Source organism: Antedon bifida, chromosome 9 (assembly GCF_963402885.1).
Source record: "Antedon bifida chromosome 9, ecAntBifi1.1, whole genome shotgun sequence".
NCBI classification, from domain to species: domain Eukaryota; kingdom Metazoa; phylum Echinodermata; class Crinoidea; order Comatulida; family Antedonidae; genus Antedon; species Antedon bifida.
Window position 1 is genome coordinate 21,081,431 of NC_136234.1, and position 14,306 is coordinate 21,095,736.

A 14,306-nucleotide genomic window follows, 5' to 3' on the forward strand; every position below is an offset into this window, starting at 1 on the left:
TTTTAACAAATTAATAATGAAAGCTGAAGCTTGCTTAAATTGCGTCATATAGGAAGGTGGCTAATTTAGAAAAAACTAAACCATGTCTTAGAAAGTTATTTTTTTCAATGTTTTTTAACCTACCATGTACAATGTAATGTCATTTGGAAACTCTTTCGAAGCTCCATTTGGCTTATTTGCGTATATCCACACATAAACAAAGAAAATTATCTTTCAATAAAATAAAAATGTCATCAACGTTTGTTATGTGTGTTGGCTGCTCATTATGCAATGTTTCCGTTCTCATCCCACAACCCCCTAATTCGATATGTCTATCCTAAGCCCCATAACATTATTTTAATCACCACTTTTGTTAGAAATGTGCAGTGTGCAGTCACACTCAAGTAGGCGTGATCTCATGTTCACACTTAGAGGGCCTGTGTCTTTATTCTCTGATTCCAATCAGAGAGTTTGTTGATAAATGTTGTGAATTAAAACAAAAGCTAGTTCGTAATTTAAAGTGAAGGCCCAACAATCTGAAATCTACCACAAGCAAGAACTATTTTTTAATCGAATAAAAATATCTCACTCCAAAAAATTAATGGCTAGAAATTGTCCCTCATATGATAGTTTCAAAATATTTCCATTTTAATGTTTCAAACCAATATGTTTTTGCAATGCATATTGTTATATTTCTATATAAATCGCTTTAAAATTAATTAATTAAATGTTCATACATCACCGGCTGGTTTCAAATTTATTCTGTGCCTGGTAATTTAATATAAGTATTTTATAAACATCATTAGTTAATATTTTTATTTTCCTTTAGTTAACGTTTTCTCCTTTCTGTGTATTTATCGTTCTCGTTTTTAATTGTGAGGACCTCATGCATGTCTGCTTTTGCTGTTTTGAGTCAGTGCCCTCATTATTAGACAAAGTTTAATACAAATTGAAATAAAAACGCCAAAACTGGAAAAATAAGAACATCGTAAGTTTTAGCTCAGGTTGACCGTACTGACATAGTCTGACATGTCAACTTCCACAGCGAGTTGATTAAGTAAACCAAAATATTCGATTATATTGTTGTATATTAAGATATTTTTTTTTCATTCTCCACATTCCTAAAAAATCAGAAAATTCCATTTAAACTCCTAATTTCACTTTTGTTTTGGTGTTCTTATTAATTTTTTAAAAATCAATTTATTTATTATAATTTAAATATATCTAAATTCAATCATAATTATTTATATTACCTGAGTCACCCGGGTCACAGTGATTTGTTTTACTTTATTGTTTTCCCATCTCAGTCTTTTGTTTATTTTTCCCTTTTGTTGTTGTAATTCGCAATAAAATAAGAATTTAAATAACATAATTGTATAATTGAGTGATGTGTAGTTATTCATGTCTACCAGTATCGACGTGGAAGAATTCCTTTGTTGTTCTGCATTTTGTAAGCAAATGAATACGTCAATATTTCAAATCAATCTCGTATGGTAATGCAATACAAAACTAATAACATGTTATCAGAGCGTAAGAACACAATAGAACAAGTAATAGCATAATGATTGATCCCTTCAACTTGTAAGCTGTTCAATTATCCATATACGTCTAAATAAATTAAATGCCTATATAATGTTGAACAATGTTGTGTCAAAAGAATCTGTTGGTTTAATTTGGTTTTGTATACAGATATTGGGCTGGTAGAGATTGATGATGGGCTATGCCCGAAACATTTCGTGTTAATACATTTATATTTGGGCATTTAACATTATTGATTTAGAGGCATAGGCCTATACTTTATTTGTAAAAAAATATTCCAATTCAAGTAAAAAGCAAAAAGATAGATCATCAGTAAAAGAAAATTAGATGAAATTTTGTTTGCTGTCTGTCGAAGTTCGTTCGTCTGCAGCCTTTTGTTTTTTTATGCTAATGATTTGGTGTTGATGATGCCCTACGGTAGGCCTACATATCCAACGGTATTTTGTAGATTGTGTGCATACACATATTGCTTCATTTCATAATTGATTTTCTGTCTTAAATAGGTGTTTTGCTTAAGGGCTTTTAATACTTTATCGAAATGCACGTTAAAGAAAAAAAAACTGTTGTGGTTTTTGTTTTTCTGCTGCGGGTCTATTGTCCGATATCGGTCGGTACGTGACGTGGGAACAAAGAGGATGCAATGGCAGCAATAGTCCCATGGGAGTAGTGGTAGATGGAAGACAAAGTAATCCAATCCAATGCTCATGATCAGCTTTTGTTGCTAACGGAATGCGTTAATTAAAATGTGATATCAGGTCCCGTTATATCATGATGTGATAATAATACATCTCGGACAGTTCGATGAGCTCACACTAAAAATCATAACACTAACAGTGGAAGAAGTTATGCAAATTATCAAACATCAACGGTCTCTACATTTAAACATTAATTTGTTGACTAAGGAAAGAAAAATAATCATATTAATATCAAAATTATAATGTTGAAATGTTATTTTTTATCACAAGTTTGGGCCTATTATATAAATAAAATAAAAATTAGAGAATTGTGGTTTCAACCTGCTTTTTTCAGTAACATTAACCAGAGTCGCACAAAGGTCAAAGTTCACGCACATGTACGTACGTAATGGTGCTCTCTGCTGCATGCTAGCTAGCTCGCTGTCGTGTTTCATGTCAATGCTGGTTCCGTTGTTTTATTTTTAATAGCATTTTAATATTATTTAGAATAATAAACTAAGCCTAAAGAACAATTGGAGGTTAGTTATGATCCGAATAATTCGTAGGCCCAGGGCCAGGCTACCACCAGTAGACTAAGGCCTCGTCTCTTTAATTTACAGTTTAGCTAGGCTAGGTAGGGCCTAGGCTAGGCCTAGCTATTTTCTAATTCTTCTAGTTAGGCCTGCCAACCGAGCCTGTCGATCGTCGGCATCTCTCGGCATGAACTGAAGCTGTTCTGGATGATAAAGGCCTAGACAATACATTAATTTCGTTAAATTCCTCTCAAGCCTAGGCCTACTATAGGCCTAGTAGTACTAAAGTAGTAGTAGTAGTAGTGTAACTAGCCTAGACTAGGGCCTAGGCTAGTACTAGTAGTATTAGTGTGGATGGATGACGGATATCCCGGATGGATGGCTTATTATTTATATAATTAATAAATTATTATAGCCTAGGCTAGGCATAGTAGGCCCTATACTATAGGTTTACTATAATAGTAATACTCTACTAGCCCATGGAGGTATAAAAATACCTTCTTGACTAGCCTATTCAGTAACACTAATTGTACATCTGTTTTTATTAATTTGATAACAGGTTGAAAAGTAGCAGGACAAGGATGGATGTATCAGTTGACGAAAGATTTTCCCATATTGGGAAAGATCCACGATTCCGGATGATGCCAAAGCAGGACCGGAAGGTGAAAATAGACAAACGCTTCCAAGCTATGTTCAAGAGCAAACAGTTCAAACTGAAATACTCGGTTGATAAGCGAGGTCGTCCTGTAAATCAATCATCGTCTGAAAATTTAAAACAATTTTATGAGCTTTCAGATTCCGAAGAAGAAACTGATAACAAATCGAAGAAAGCATTTTCAGCAGTGAAAGAAAAACAGGAAAAGAGAAGATTATCAACGCAGTCATTACCAGAGATGAAAGGAAAAGAAAGTCACAAAAAGAAGTTAATAGAATTACTGAAAAAAAGAAAAGAATTTTTACGAAATAAATCACTGGTGCACAGTCAATCTAAAAATGTAGCTAAAATGGGAAAATATAAGCAAAGTAAAGAATCAAATAAAGAAAAAGAAATAAGTACGGAAGAAGAAGGTGAAGATGAAGATTCATCTGATGATGACAGTGGAGAAGAATTAGATCCATTAGGAATTGATGTTGCCAGAGGAATGGGCAACGTGGAATCGAGCTCTGAATCCGAGTCGGAAAGTGAAGATGAACTGGAACACGAATGGGGAGAACTTGACGCTGATGCACCGCGGAATGAGAACACGTCTGAAAGGTTGGCGGTGTGCAATGTTGATTGGGATCGCATCAAGGCTACAGACTTGATGGCTGTCTTTAACTCATTCAAGCCTACTGGAGGACTTGTCAAATCTGTTAAGGTATACTTAAAATGGATGTATCTGGACAAGTCTTATGGTCTCAAAAGGTCTATGAAAACTATACCCCTGAGACAATTATCTCCGGGATAACTACCTCCACCCAAACAACCACTCCTCTAAGACAACTACCGAATTTAATTGAATACTGTAAACGCCCGCTTTGAACAAAACGCCCCTCGATTAAATGCCCCTGGGCCTTTATTTTTTTCCCTCAAACTTTCTATTTGTCGTAGAATTCATTGATTTGATATACCAACATTTACTATAATTATGGGGCTTTATTTTGTTAGTTATATTTTGTCTTCTATTCTATTTAGATACTGTTTGCAATCAGTGGGGAGCAATTGTAACACATTTGATATGCAAGATCTTAGTAAAAGCTCACAGACTTAGTTATCAATTATTTGCTACCAATTATTATTTTTTTTTTTTAGATATTTCCATCTGAATTTGGTCAACAGAAGATAAAAGAGGAAGACCAACATGGACCAGCAGTACACAAAGATGAAAAAGAGATTGACTTTGACAGTCTTGAAGGTCAGAAGATCCAGATGGAAAGACTACGAACATATCAATTGCAAAGGTGAGGTCATGTGATCTGATCTGAGCTGTGAGGTCTTGTGATCTGAGCTGTGAGGTCTTGTGATCTGAGCTGTGAGGTCTTGTGATCTGAGCTGTGAGGTTTTGTGATCTGAGCTGTGAGGTCTTGAGATTTGACATACAGTAGAATGCCTCCTTTGGGGGACCCTTAGATACCCCTATTAAGGGGACATTTTCCTGTGAAACGAGGGGCAATATGTATTAACACTACAGCCAATACATTGAATACACATACAATTGAACCATACATCTACCAAAAGTTGTTTATTCCAATTCCTTTGTGTTTAATTTATGTGAACCACCACTACACTATATTTTTGTCTGTGACTATACATTACAGAAAAGCCATAAAGTTAATTTTGTTTTGGGAGATGTACTACTAGTTTTTTTTTGTACCATATTTAATAAGGGTGATCCATCCAGCAATTGCTGATCATCAGGGATCCTCAGAGGTTCACAAGACAAACATAAACACAAGATGCTCTACATAAACAAGTTACAAGTCTTTGGGAGTGGAGTTGTAATTTTGTCCATAAAAAAATCCAGACATGTGATGGGACTTGAACCCAGGACCCTTGGAGTGGTTGCCAAACATCATAACCACCAAGCCACCAACAACTCCACTCCTTAAATTATGAAAATGTTAACTAACAGTTTACATTATGGATATATATCTTATTTACTATTATGAAGTACTACTATCAGTCAAGTCAATTTACTTTCAACTGAAGTTTAATTTTGAGGCAATTACTGTAATTGCAATTGCTTAACATCTTGCCTTTTTCCCTGGAGTGTCATTTCACAACATGGGCTTTGATTTCATTGTAATGATGCTGATTCACAGATAAAACAATTGAATAAAGTTGTCTAGGCTGCAGGCTAATGTTGGCTGATGATTTCATTTTAACATTAACAAGTACGTTCTGAGTAATTGGCTGCTTTGGTAAAATAAAGTTTACACAAATGGTTTTGGCTAATAGCTTTTCTATTACAGGCCGTTTTTCCGCAGCCAAAAATTAACTGATAATTAACCTATAAAAATTTAACCGAAAATTAGCATAGTTATCTCATTCAAATCAGACTAATTATCAGAAAAATTTAACCTTTGACCTGAAAGGACAAATTGTTCGGAACAGCCTTAATAAAGGGACACAGCCAACCCTTATTTAATGGACTCCAAAAAAAGGACACTTGGTTCGACCCGATGGTGTTCCTCATTATTCCTCATTCCTCATACAGTACTACTATGAATATAAAAAGTACAATTATTATATAGAGATATCTTCAATATTGTCACACACACAAGTTCTGTATAGAATAGAAGATCAGAAATTATTAATTATATCATAACACTAACATGTTTTATACATGCATTGCTTTTTAGATTGCGATACTACTATGCAGTAGTTGAGTGTGACTCACCTCAGACAGCTTCGGCCATCTATGACCAATGTGATAATATGGAAATAGAAAGTAGTTCTTCTAAGTTAGATCTCAGGTAAGCGTAAAGAGGTAACTCAACATTAAATATCAATACTCGCCAGAATAAGAGCTCCCATTGGTGGGTTGCATAACACATGTTTTCTACAAGTATGTTGCGCTTTTTGCTTTATTAGATATTGTAATCAAGATGATATAATATTTGAAAATAATAATAATAATAATATTAATTTTTAATGAAACCTTTTTGTCTTGACACAAGTTGTTGTCCAACACACTGCAGCAAACACCCTTATTGAGCTTTAAATCAATATTTTTATTTTGTTAACAGGTTTATCCCAGACGATGTTACCTTTGATGTTGCTCCTACCAGTCAGGTTACAGATACTGGTAATATGACACACTACAAACCACAAGATTTCAAAACAACCGCACTGCACCAATCAAAAGTGGTGTTGACGTGGGATGAGACGGATAAACAAAGGTCACGGATAATGCAACAGGCGTTTGAAAGCAAGGAGTTTAATGATGATGATGTAAAAATGCTGATAGCATCTAGCGATGATGATAATGATGACGATGATGATGGTAGGTTTTGAACTTGAAAACAATTGAAACATAAATTTAGTCAATTAACAGACACATTGATTAGTGACTGTTGTTTGAAAATGATTTTAAAGATATTAAAATGTCAGCTAAAATAAAACCATTTTAAAGCAATTAGATGTATTTATGTAAATTGTTCTGGTTTAAATGGCAACATTTCATCTTGCAAGGGTTTTTTATAATATATTATAATTAGTATTCCTAATGTAGGCATATTGCCAAGAAGAGCCATAAATGTGTTATTAAGCTCTGTCTACACTATCAAACTTTATGTGATGTGCCCAAATATGTTAGTGATATGCTCAAATATGACATCATCATTTCATATATGGGCGCATCACATTTTTTTGTCACATAAAGTTTTATAGTGTAGACAGAGCTACCCCATTCACAGTAAACATATACACAAGATGCTCTACAAGTCTTATAACAAATTTGAGAGTGAACTTTTTTTAAAGATATCCTGGAGCCTAGGCCCTGTGAACAGTAGCTGAGCATATTATCTAAGCTTCATATCCATATTTATTCTTTTCAGTTGATGCAGTTAATAGTGGCGAGGAAGGAGGTACTCGTGATGATATTGCCAAGTACAGAAGTCTGTTAAAAGAAGTGAACGACTCTGAACAGAAAGAGTCTGAAAACAACGACATGGAAATGGAAATAACATGGGAAACTGGTACAAATATTATTACATTTATAAAGCTCTGTCTACACTATCAAATTAGTTTGATCTGCCCAAATATGGTAGTGATATGACATCATCATGTCTTTATTCAATTTTGAAGTGGAAGGGTCAAAGGGAAAGGTCAGAACTCACTCTAACAAAGTGATTCTTCTACTGACCACAGGCCAAACAAAATTCTGCTGTAGGCACTATCAAAAGCCCTCTAGCTTATTATTGTAATGCTAGTTGAATAAAGAAATGAAAGGATAAAACGTTCACTCTAGATTTTAAACTTGTTATTTGATATATTAACCGGAATAATGAAACTTAATGAATAAGGGTGTCTATCAAAAATATGAACAAAGAACACTTAATTTTGTTTTTCTTGTAAATTTTATATATGAATCAACTTATGATCAGACTATCGTGAATTGTAGGTTAAATACATTTGCAATAAAATTAAATTTCGATAGTAAAAACATAATAATATTTTATATTATTCTACTTAAAGTAAGTATAAGTTTATTACTTGCTTTGTGTGCTTGTTTTCCGCATGATGTCTCCGCATTTTTCACGGTATCGTCCTCAATTTTTTTTTTTTTTTACAAATAGCTGTCTGTGTGATTTTTTATTAAAATTGAGAAATTGGTCAAAATATTGGTCACAGAAGCATCAAAACAGTTCACGAAAATTGAATTTGATCTGTTAACGTCTGGTTTATGTTTTGTTATGTTTGGTTTTCTTAGGTTTAAAAGAAGAGACGGAAGAACTGGTCAAGAAAAAACTATCTTCAAAAGAAGAAGAGATGACACCATGGGAAAAATATTTAAAGAAAAGAAGAGAAAAAAAGATTGAAAAAATAGAAAGTAGAAAGAATTCAAAACAGACACAAGTAAGATACATCTATTATATTTGAAATAGTCTAGTAGAGTGTAAGAGTGGTTAAGGCAAAAGAATTCAAAGCAGACACAAGTAAGATACATCTATTATATTTGAAATAGTCTAGTAGAGTGTAAAAGTGGTTAAGGCAGAATGGACAAGCCATAATATTGACACAGGTTTAAAAGTTTCTCGAACCATTCTTCTGGTGGTAGAAAAAGTCTTCTTAGATAAGGACTGAAAACTGGAAGTCCAGTGTACATATCTGGATCAGTGGCAGATCCAAGATTTTGAAATATGGGGCCCAGGGCCTAAAAGTAGTGAAATTTAATTTGCATTACATCTCCCATTGAATCCGCCTCTGTAGATCATGTGCACTTTCAAGAACCAGGTGAGTTTTTTTGGAAAAGGACTGGAACATCCCGATTGAAACGAAACAGACCCTAGAAAAGATGACATTGTTGTTGCCACACCTGTGCTAAAATTCAGTCCAGTATTCAAGACATAATTCCTCCCTTCCACTCCACGGCCACACAAAATGATAGCAATACTGTGATATATATGAGGTATACAAGAACATGCATCTTAAAGTCCTCTAGCTAACCTAAAGCTTATTTAAGACTTTTCAACTGAACTATTTCAACACAAAATCCACCTAAAAGCATCTGAATGCCTGAAATTTATTTTTGTTTTTAACATGAACTATTGACTTTTTTATATCTTTTTTTGTTTTGATTTTAACATCAACTATTAACCTTTTTTATATCTCTAAAAATCTTTACATTTCTTTGAATCTATAAAATTAAATTATAAAACCATATTAAATTTGTAAACTTTCAAATATAAGATCAAATTATACTAGTCATCCTAAAATATTGTAGGATAATATAACATTATAACATAATAATATGAATATTTATCATGGCAATGCCGTGCTTTGATCTATTCACTACTATATTAAATGCTATGTATAACTTTTTATTGTAAAAACAACACACTTTTACAGTATTTCTGTTCATATCCAAACCAGGCTACAAATTATAAAGTTAAATTTACGTTCTGGCCATATTTTAGAGGATTTTTCAGTTTAAAGAGATTTTGGGATAGTTTCTAGGGAACTTGATTTATGGAGAGTTTCCAGTTTTTAGGGAGCTTGATTTTGGAAGAGTTTCTAGGTTTCAGGATGTTTGATTTTGGGAGAGTTTCCAGTTTTCAGGATAGTTTGATTGTGGGAGAGTTTCCTGTTTCCTGTTTTCAGAGATTTTGATGTTGGGAGAGTTTCCAGTTTTCAGGGAGTTTGATATTGGGAGAGTTTCCAGTTTTCAGGGTTTGGGAGATTTTCTTGTATTCAGGGATCTAGATTTTTGGAAAGTTTTCAGTTTTCAAGGATCTCGATTTTGAGAGAGTTTCCAGGGAGTTTGATTTTACATGGAACTTTTGTAAGTAATAGTAAATGTAGCATAATTACTCTAAAGAACATTTGTTGATGTAGTAATCAGAACTTTTAACTTTTGTACTGTACAGTAGTGTAAAATAACATCATCATAATAATATATATACATTTCTGTAAATATAGTAAATTAAATAAATATTATGTTTGTAATATACAATACTAGGCAATTCATTTAGTAATTTTAATTTTAATAACAATTTAAGTTAAGTTTTCTTAACTTGATATTTTGCAATACTGAATTTTATCATGGTAAGGGCATGCATTTGATTGCTTGCTTGAAGTATGTATTGCGCTTTAGATCTTGAATAATTAAACAATATTATCATTTTTAACTCTTAATAAAACCTTTAAAATAAAATTTGATAATTGTGAACTTAATATTTGTATCAAAGATATTACCCTCGCAATCTGCCCAATAAAACATTGTGGAAGGTCATCTCATTGTGGAGTATGGTCAGCAATGCATATTAAAGGCAATGCCATTATATTGTGACTGACCATTTACTTTGATAAACATATTTCATTTTTTTTTTATTGTAGTTTTTATAATTATTGTTTCAGTCCTAAACTAATCATTGGCTCTTGAATATTATAATACTGTAAGGTCCATGTAGTTCTGTAGGTCCAATTATTCTACCGTAGTTTACTGCAGTAACTATAATTTGATTGCTCTCTATAGCTTGTTTATACAAATCTTAGCAAGCTTTTAGTGGTAAGGCCTACAATCTGTTTATTGCAATGGCTGCCTTCTATATTGAAACAGACTGAAATCATACAGATTGTACTAAAATTGTAGTAAAACTTCAGCCAAATAATTTTTACATAACCCTTAATTGTTCTGCTCTTGACGATCTCAATAAGACCTGCTCTGTCTACACTTTCAAACTTTATGTGACAAAAAATGTGATGTGCCCATATGGACATGATGTCATATCACTACCATATTTGGGCATTTCAAGAACAATGAAACAACATACTGTAAAAATTGATGTGTTGACTGATTGTTTGATTCCAAGTAAAGAAAATTATTATTTTAAAATAGTGTCCCATGGCACCATTCTGAGTAGAGAGAATAGTACATGCAGACTGCATCAGTGCAAATGACACATGTACTATTATCACCTTCTTTTATGTCAAACTAAACACATTTAAAACTAAACACATTTATAACAAGTGTACTAATAGACACAACTGAATGGCTTGGCGACTCATTCACACTGTGACACAGTATATGTCGTTAAAACAGTGGCAGTTTATATTGACTGTTCATTTACATTTAGACAAGTTCTCTACTGTCGTATCTTCAACCAATTTTCGAATGCTAATTAACCTATTCATGAAGTGTTGGGCAGTTATACTACATGTTAAAATTCTCTCCAAATCTAATGAATTTTTTAAAAAGCAAGACATTTTTAGTTATATGATATAATTGAGCTCATGATTTCTGTGCTTAGTTCTTGTCAGTTGTATCAACACCTTTAGTATGTTCTTTGAAGTTCATTTATTATTTGTGGCCTTAGGGTATTATCTGTAGTTTTTTTAATATTTGTGACTACTGTACTTCACAATAGGAACACTCCTGGATGTTGACATAATTCCTAAAAACAAAGTGTATGATCAGATCTATGGAGTAAAGCTCTGTCTACACTATCAAACTTTATGTGATGTGAACATATATGGACATGGTGATGTCATATCACTACAATATTTGGGCACATCACACTTTTTTTGTCGAACTAGTTAGTGATAGTGTAGACAGAGCTTAAGCTGTGGTTTGCAGTTGCCCTATATTCTACTAGGCCACTTAATTCGACAAAGATTCTATTAATTAAAAATGTATTTAACGCTTTGTTTCTATTTTGTTTGTAGCCCGAGTCTGTAGAAACCTTCAGCGATGATGAACTTCCAGAGGGCGTTGATTTGACGGACTCGTTTTTCACTCAGAGTCTAAGTGGTGATAAGTCAGGTAAGTTGTATACTGGTTTTGTAGCTATTTTTTACTTTCATTGTGTATGTTATTGTTCCTGTCTGCTAAGGCATGACGCTACCAGGGCTTTTCTAAGCTGATGGGCTAGTGTCTATCCAAAAAAAAATTCTTGTCTATCCAAAAAAAAATTCTTTTCAATTTTTTCTTTCTTATTGTTTTATATGGTAGCATTCTTAAAAATATGATTTTTGCAGGTACTGTCCTAAACTTATAATTTTCTATCACAAGTTTAACATATTTTTATGAGGTGATAAAAAAGTATTTAAAATATAATAAAATAAACGATAAATAATAAAGTATGTCTAAATTCTAGAACAAGGGTATAACTATGTTTTCATATGGCAGTATAGCATATTCGTTCATTCCGTGTTTATTTGAATGAGTTGTTTATTAGAGTGAAGTTGTGGCTTGGTGGTTATGATGCTTGGCTACCACTTTTTTCTAAGGACAAAATTACAACTCCACTCCCAAAGACTTGTAATAAGACTTTGTTTATGTAGAGCATCTTGTGTATATTTGTCTTGTGAACCTCTGAGGGTCCCTAATGATCAGCAATTGCTGGATGGATCACCCTCTTTAAATATGGTAACAAAAAAAAAAAAAAAAAAAATGAATGCGCCACTTTGAATAAACACCCCTTGAAACACCACAGCCGATTCTTTTTGTAGTTTTCATAAGTCTATTAATGTTTATTAATTTATTAATAATTTCACTTATAACTAAAAAAGACAAAAGAAGCAGTTAAAGTATGTAGTATTGTCAAAACGAAGATTAATAAAATCAGAAATTGAATTGGCATTCTGAATTTTTGATAAAGTTATTCAGTTTTGTAGAAAAAAAAATAATGATTTCACTTCACACAAACAATTTGACTATTTTTCTTTTTTTTCAAGTAAACATTTTTTTTTTCAAACAGTAATTGAATATTTTATGTTACTGCTTTATTTCCTAGAAAATATGTTGATTTAATGTTGCATTAGAGTGAGGTGCGTGTTTGGTGTTGTTTCTTTTTTATATGTATCATTGTCGGCATGCAAATAGCTAAAGGCAAGAACTGTATGATTGTGTTTATACATACCGAGATACATTGAAACAAAGAAACTATTTCACTTAGATGATTGTGTTTTAGATGAAGAACAATGGATTTTAAATCACAATTATGAACTAGAAATGAAATTCACCATTTACGAATTAGGTGATATGTGGCTATCACTGCCGCAATTCAACTCCGCCACTCAACTCTACTATTAAATGTTCCTTAAGCTCTGTCTACACTATCAAACTAGTTTGACAAAAAAGTGTGATGTGCCCAAATCTGGTAGTGATATACCCAAATATGGTAGTGATCATGACATCATGTCCATATATGGGCACAACACATTTTTTTGTCATAAAGTTTGATAGTGTAGACAGAGCTTTAAACTTGAGGGAAATTGAAATTGATATTTTGTAATCTTTTTATATTGAATGTTTTAAAGTGTCATTTCTACAGTATATAAATTAAAAATGTATCTTGTGTACTCCGGGCCAATTGAAGAACTTAATTATTTTAAGCATACATATTTCAGACAGGTCAGCAAGAAAGGTCACCCATGACTATACATTTGTAACATAAATGATGCTGATACTCATATTAACATTAATGTGCCATCTTGTACTGTAGTAAGATTGGTATGTAACAAGAAGTTAAACGTGCATCATGTTTATTTACGACATGCAATTGTTATGTATTATTTAGCGATATCAGACTTGCTGGTCTAGAACATCAATATGTGGGATTATATAACTTTTAAGAACTTAATAACATAAAATGTGTATCATTATTATATTTCGTGTTATTGTCATGCAAGAGATATTTTATGATACCAGTCTAACATTAATGTTCCATCTTTAAATGTAAGAATGTAAACTAACAACATACAATGCATCATTATTATTTATAATGTGATGGTCATGCAATGAATTATTTAATGATACCAGTCATATTCGTTTGTTCTCTCTTTCAATGTAGACTAAATATTTTAGAATGTAACAATAAATTCTGTAGAACCCCTCTTGGGTATACCTATTCTGGCAACACTTTGCTTTGAAACAAACAATGGGAACTATATAATTTGATACACCATGGCCAACCTCTATTCTGGGGAGAAACTACTGTTAAAGTGTTTTGTTGGGTCCTGAAAGTGTCCCCTTAATGTTCAACTGTATGCATACTACTGTAATATCTTTTTTAGAGAACAAAAAAACACATAAAAGGAACTCAATTATTCAATTAATTTTGCATTAAATAGTTTAGAGTTAAATGCTAAACTGGGGCGAATCCAGAATTTCTTATTAAATTGATGAAACTCCAAAATAGATATCAACAGGTAGTTTTATTTTAGCTGTCAAAGGAGACCCACGCTCTACCCCTTGGATTGGCCCTGCTAAATTTATTTTAAAATATTTCTTTATCAAAGTCAATAAACAATGTACTTGTCTTGCAGATAAAAAAGGTGTAAAAAAGAAAAAGAAGAAAGATCTGCATTTGACACCTGAAGAGATACAGGAAAATGAAAGGAAAAGGGTATGGAATGAAAATACATAAAGTGATA

General features: G+C 32.6%; 1 protein-coding gene across 3 annotated transcripts in view; it reads left to right on the forward strand.

The window, feature by feature from the left end:
• The window catches only part of LOC144852131 (ESF1 homolog), a 45,168-nt gene that overhangs the window by 29,839 nt on the left and 1,023 nt on the right, over window positions 1-14,306 (forward strand). The window contains exons 1-9 of one of the 3 annotated variants that reach the window (XM_078709850.1): window positions 2,584-2,731; window positions 3,285-4,083; window positions 4,518-4,666; window positions 6,068-6,181; window positions 6,455-6,711; window positions 7,265-7,405; window positions 8,140-8,285; window positions 11,595-11,691; window positions 14,199-14,278. In XM_078709850.1, the coding sequence (XP_078565976.1) occupies window positions 3,307-4,083; window positions 4,518-4,666; window positions 6,068-6,181; window positions 6,455-6,711; window positions 7,265-7,405; window positions 8,140-8,285; window positions 11,595-11,691; window positions 14,199-14,278 (1,761 nt within the window). In that variant the 5' untranslated portion in view covers window positions 2,584-2,731; window positions 3,285-3,306. Of the gene's footprint in view, window positions 1-2,583; window positions 2,732-3,284; window positions 4,084-4,517; window positions 4,667-6,067; window positions 6,182-6,454; window positions 6,712-7,264; window positions 7,406-8,139; window positions 8,286-11,594; window positions 11,692-14,198; window positions 14,279-14,306 lie in introns of those variants that run through there. The other 2 variants (XM_078709849.1, XM_078709851.1) reach the window with 2 other exon arrangements.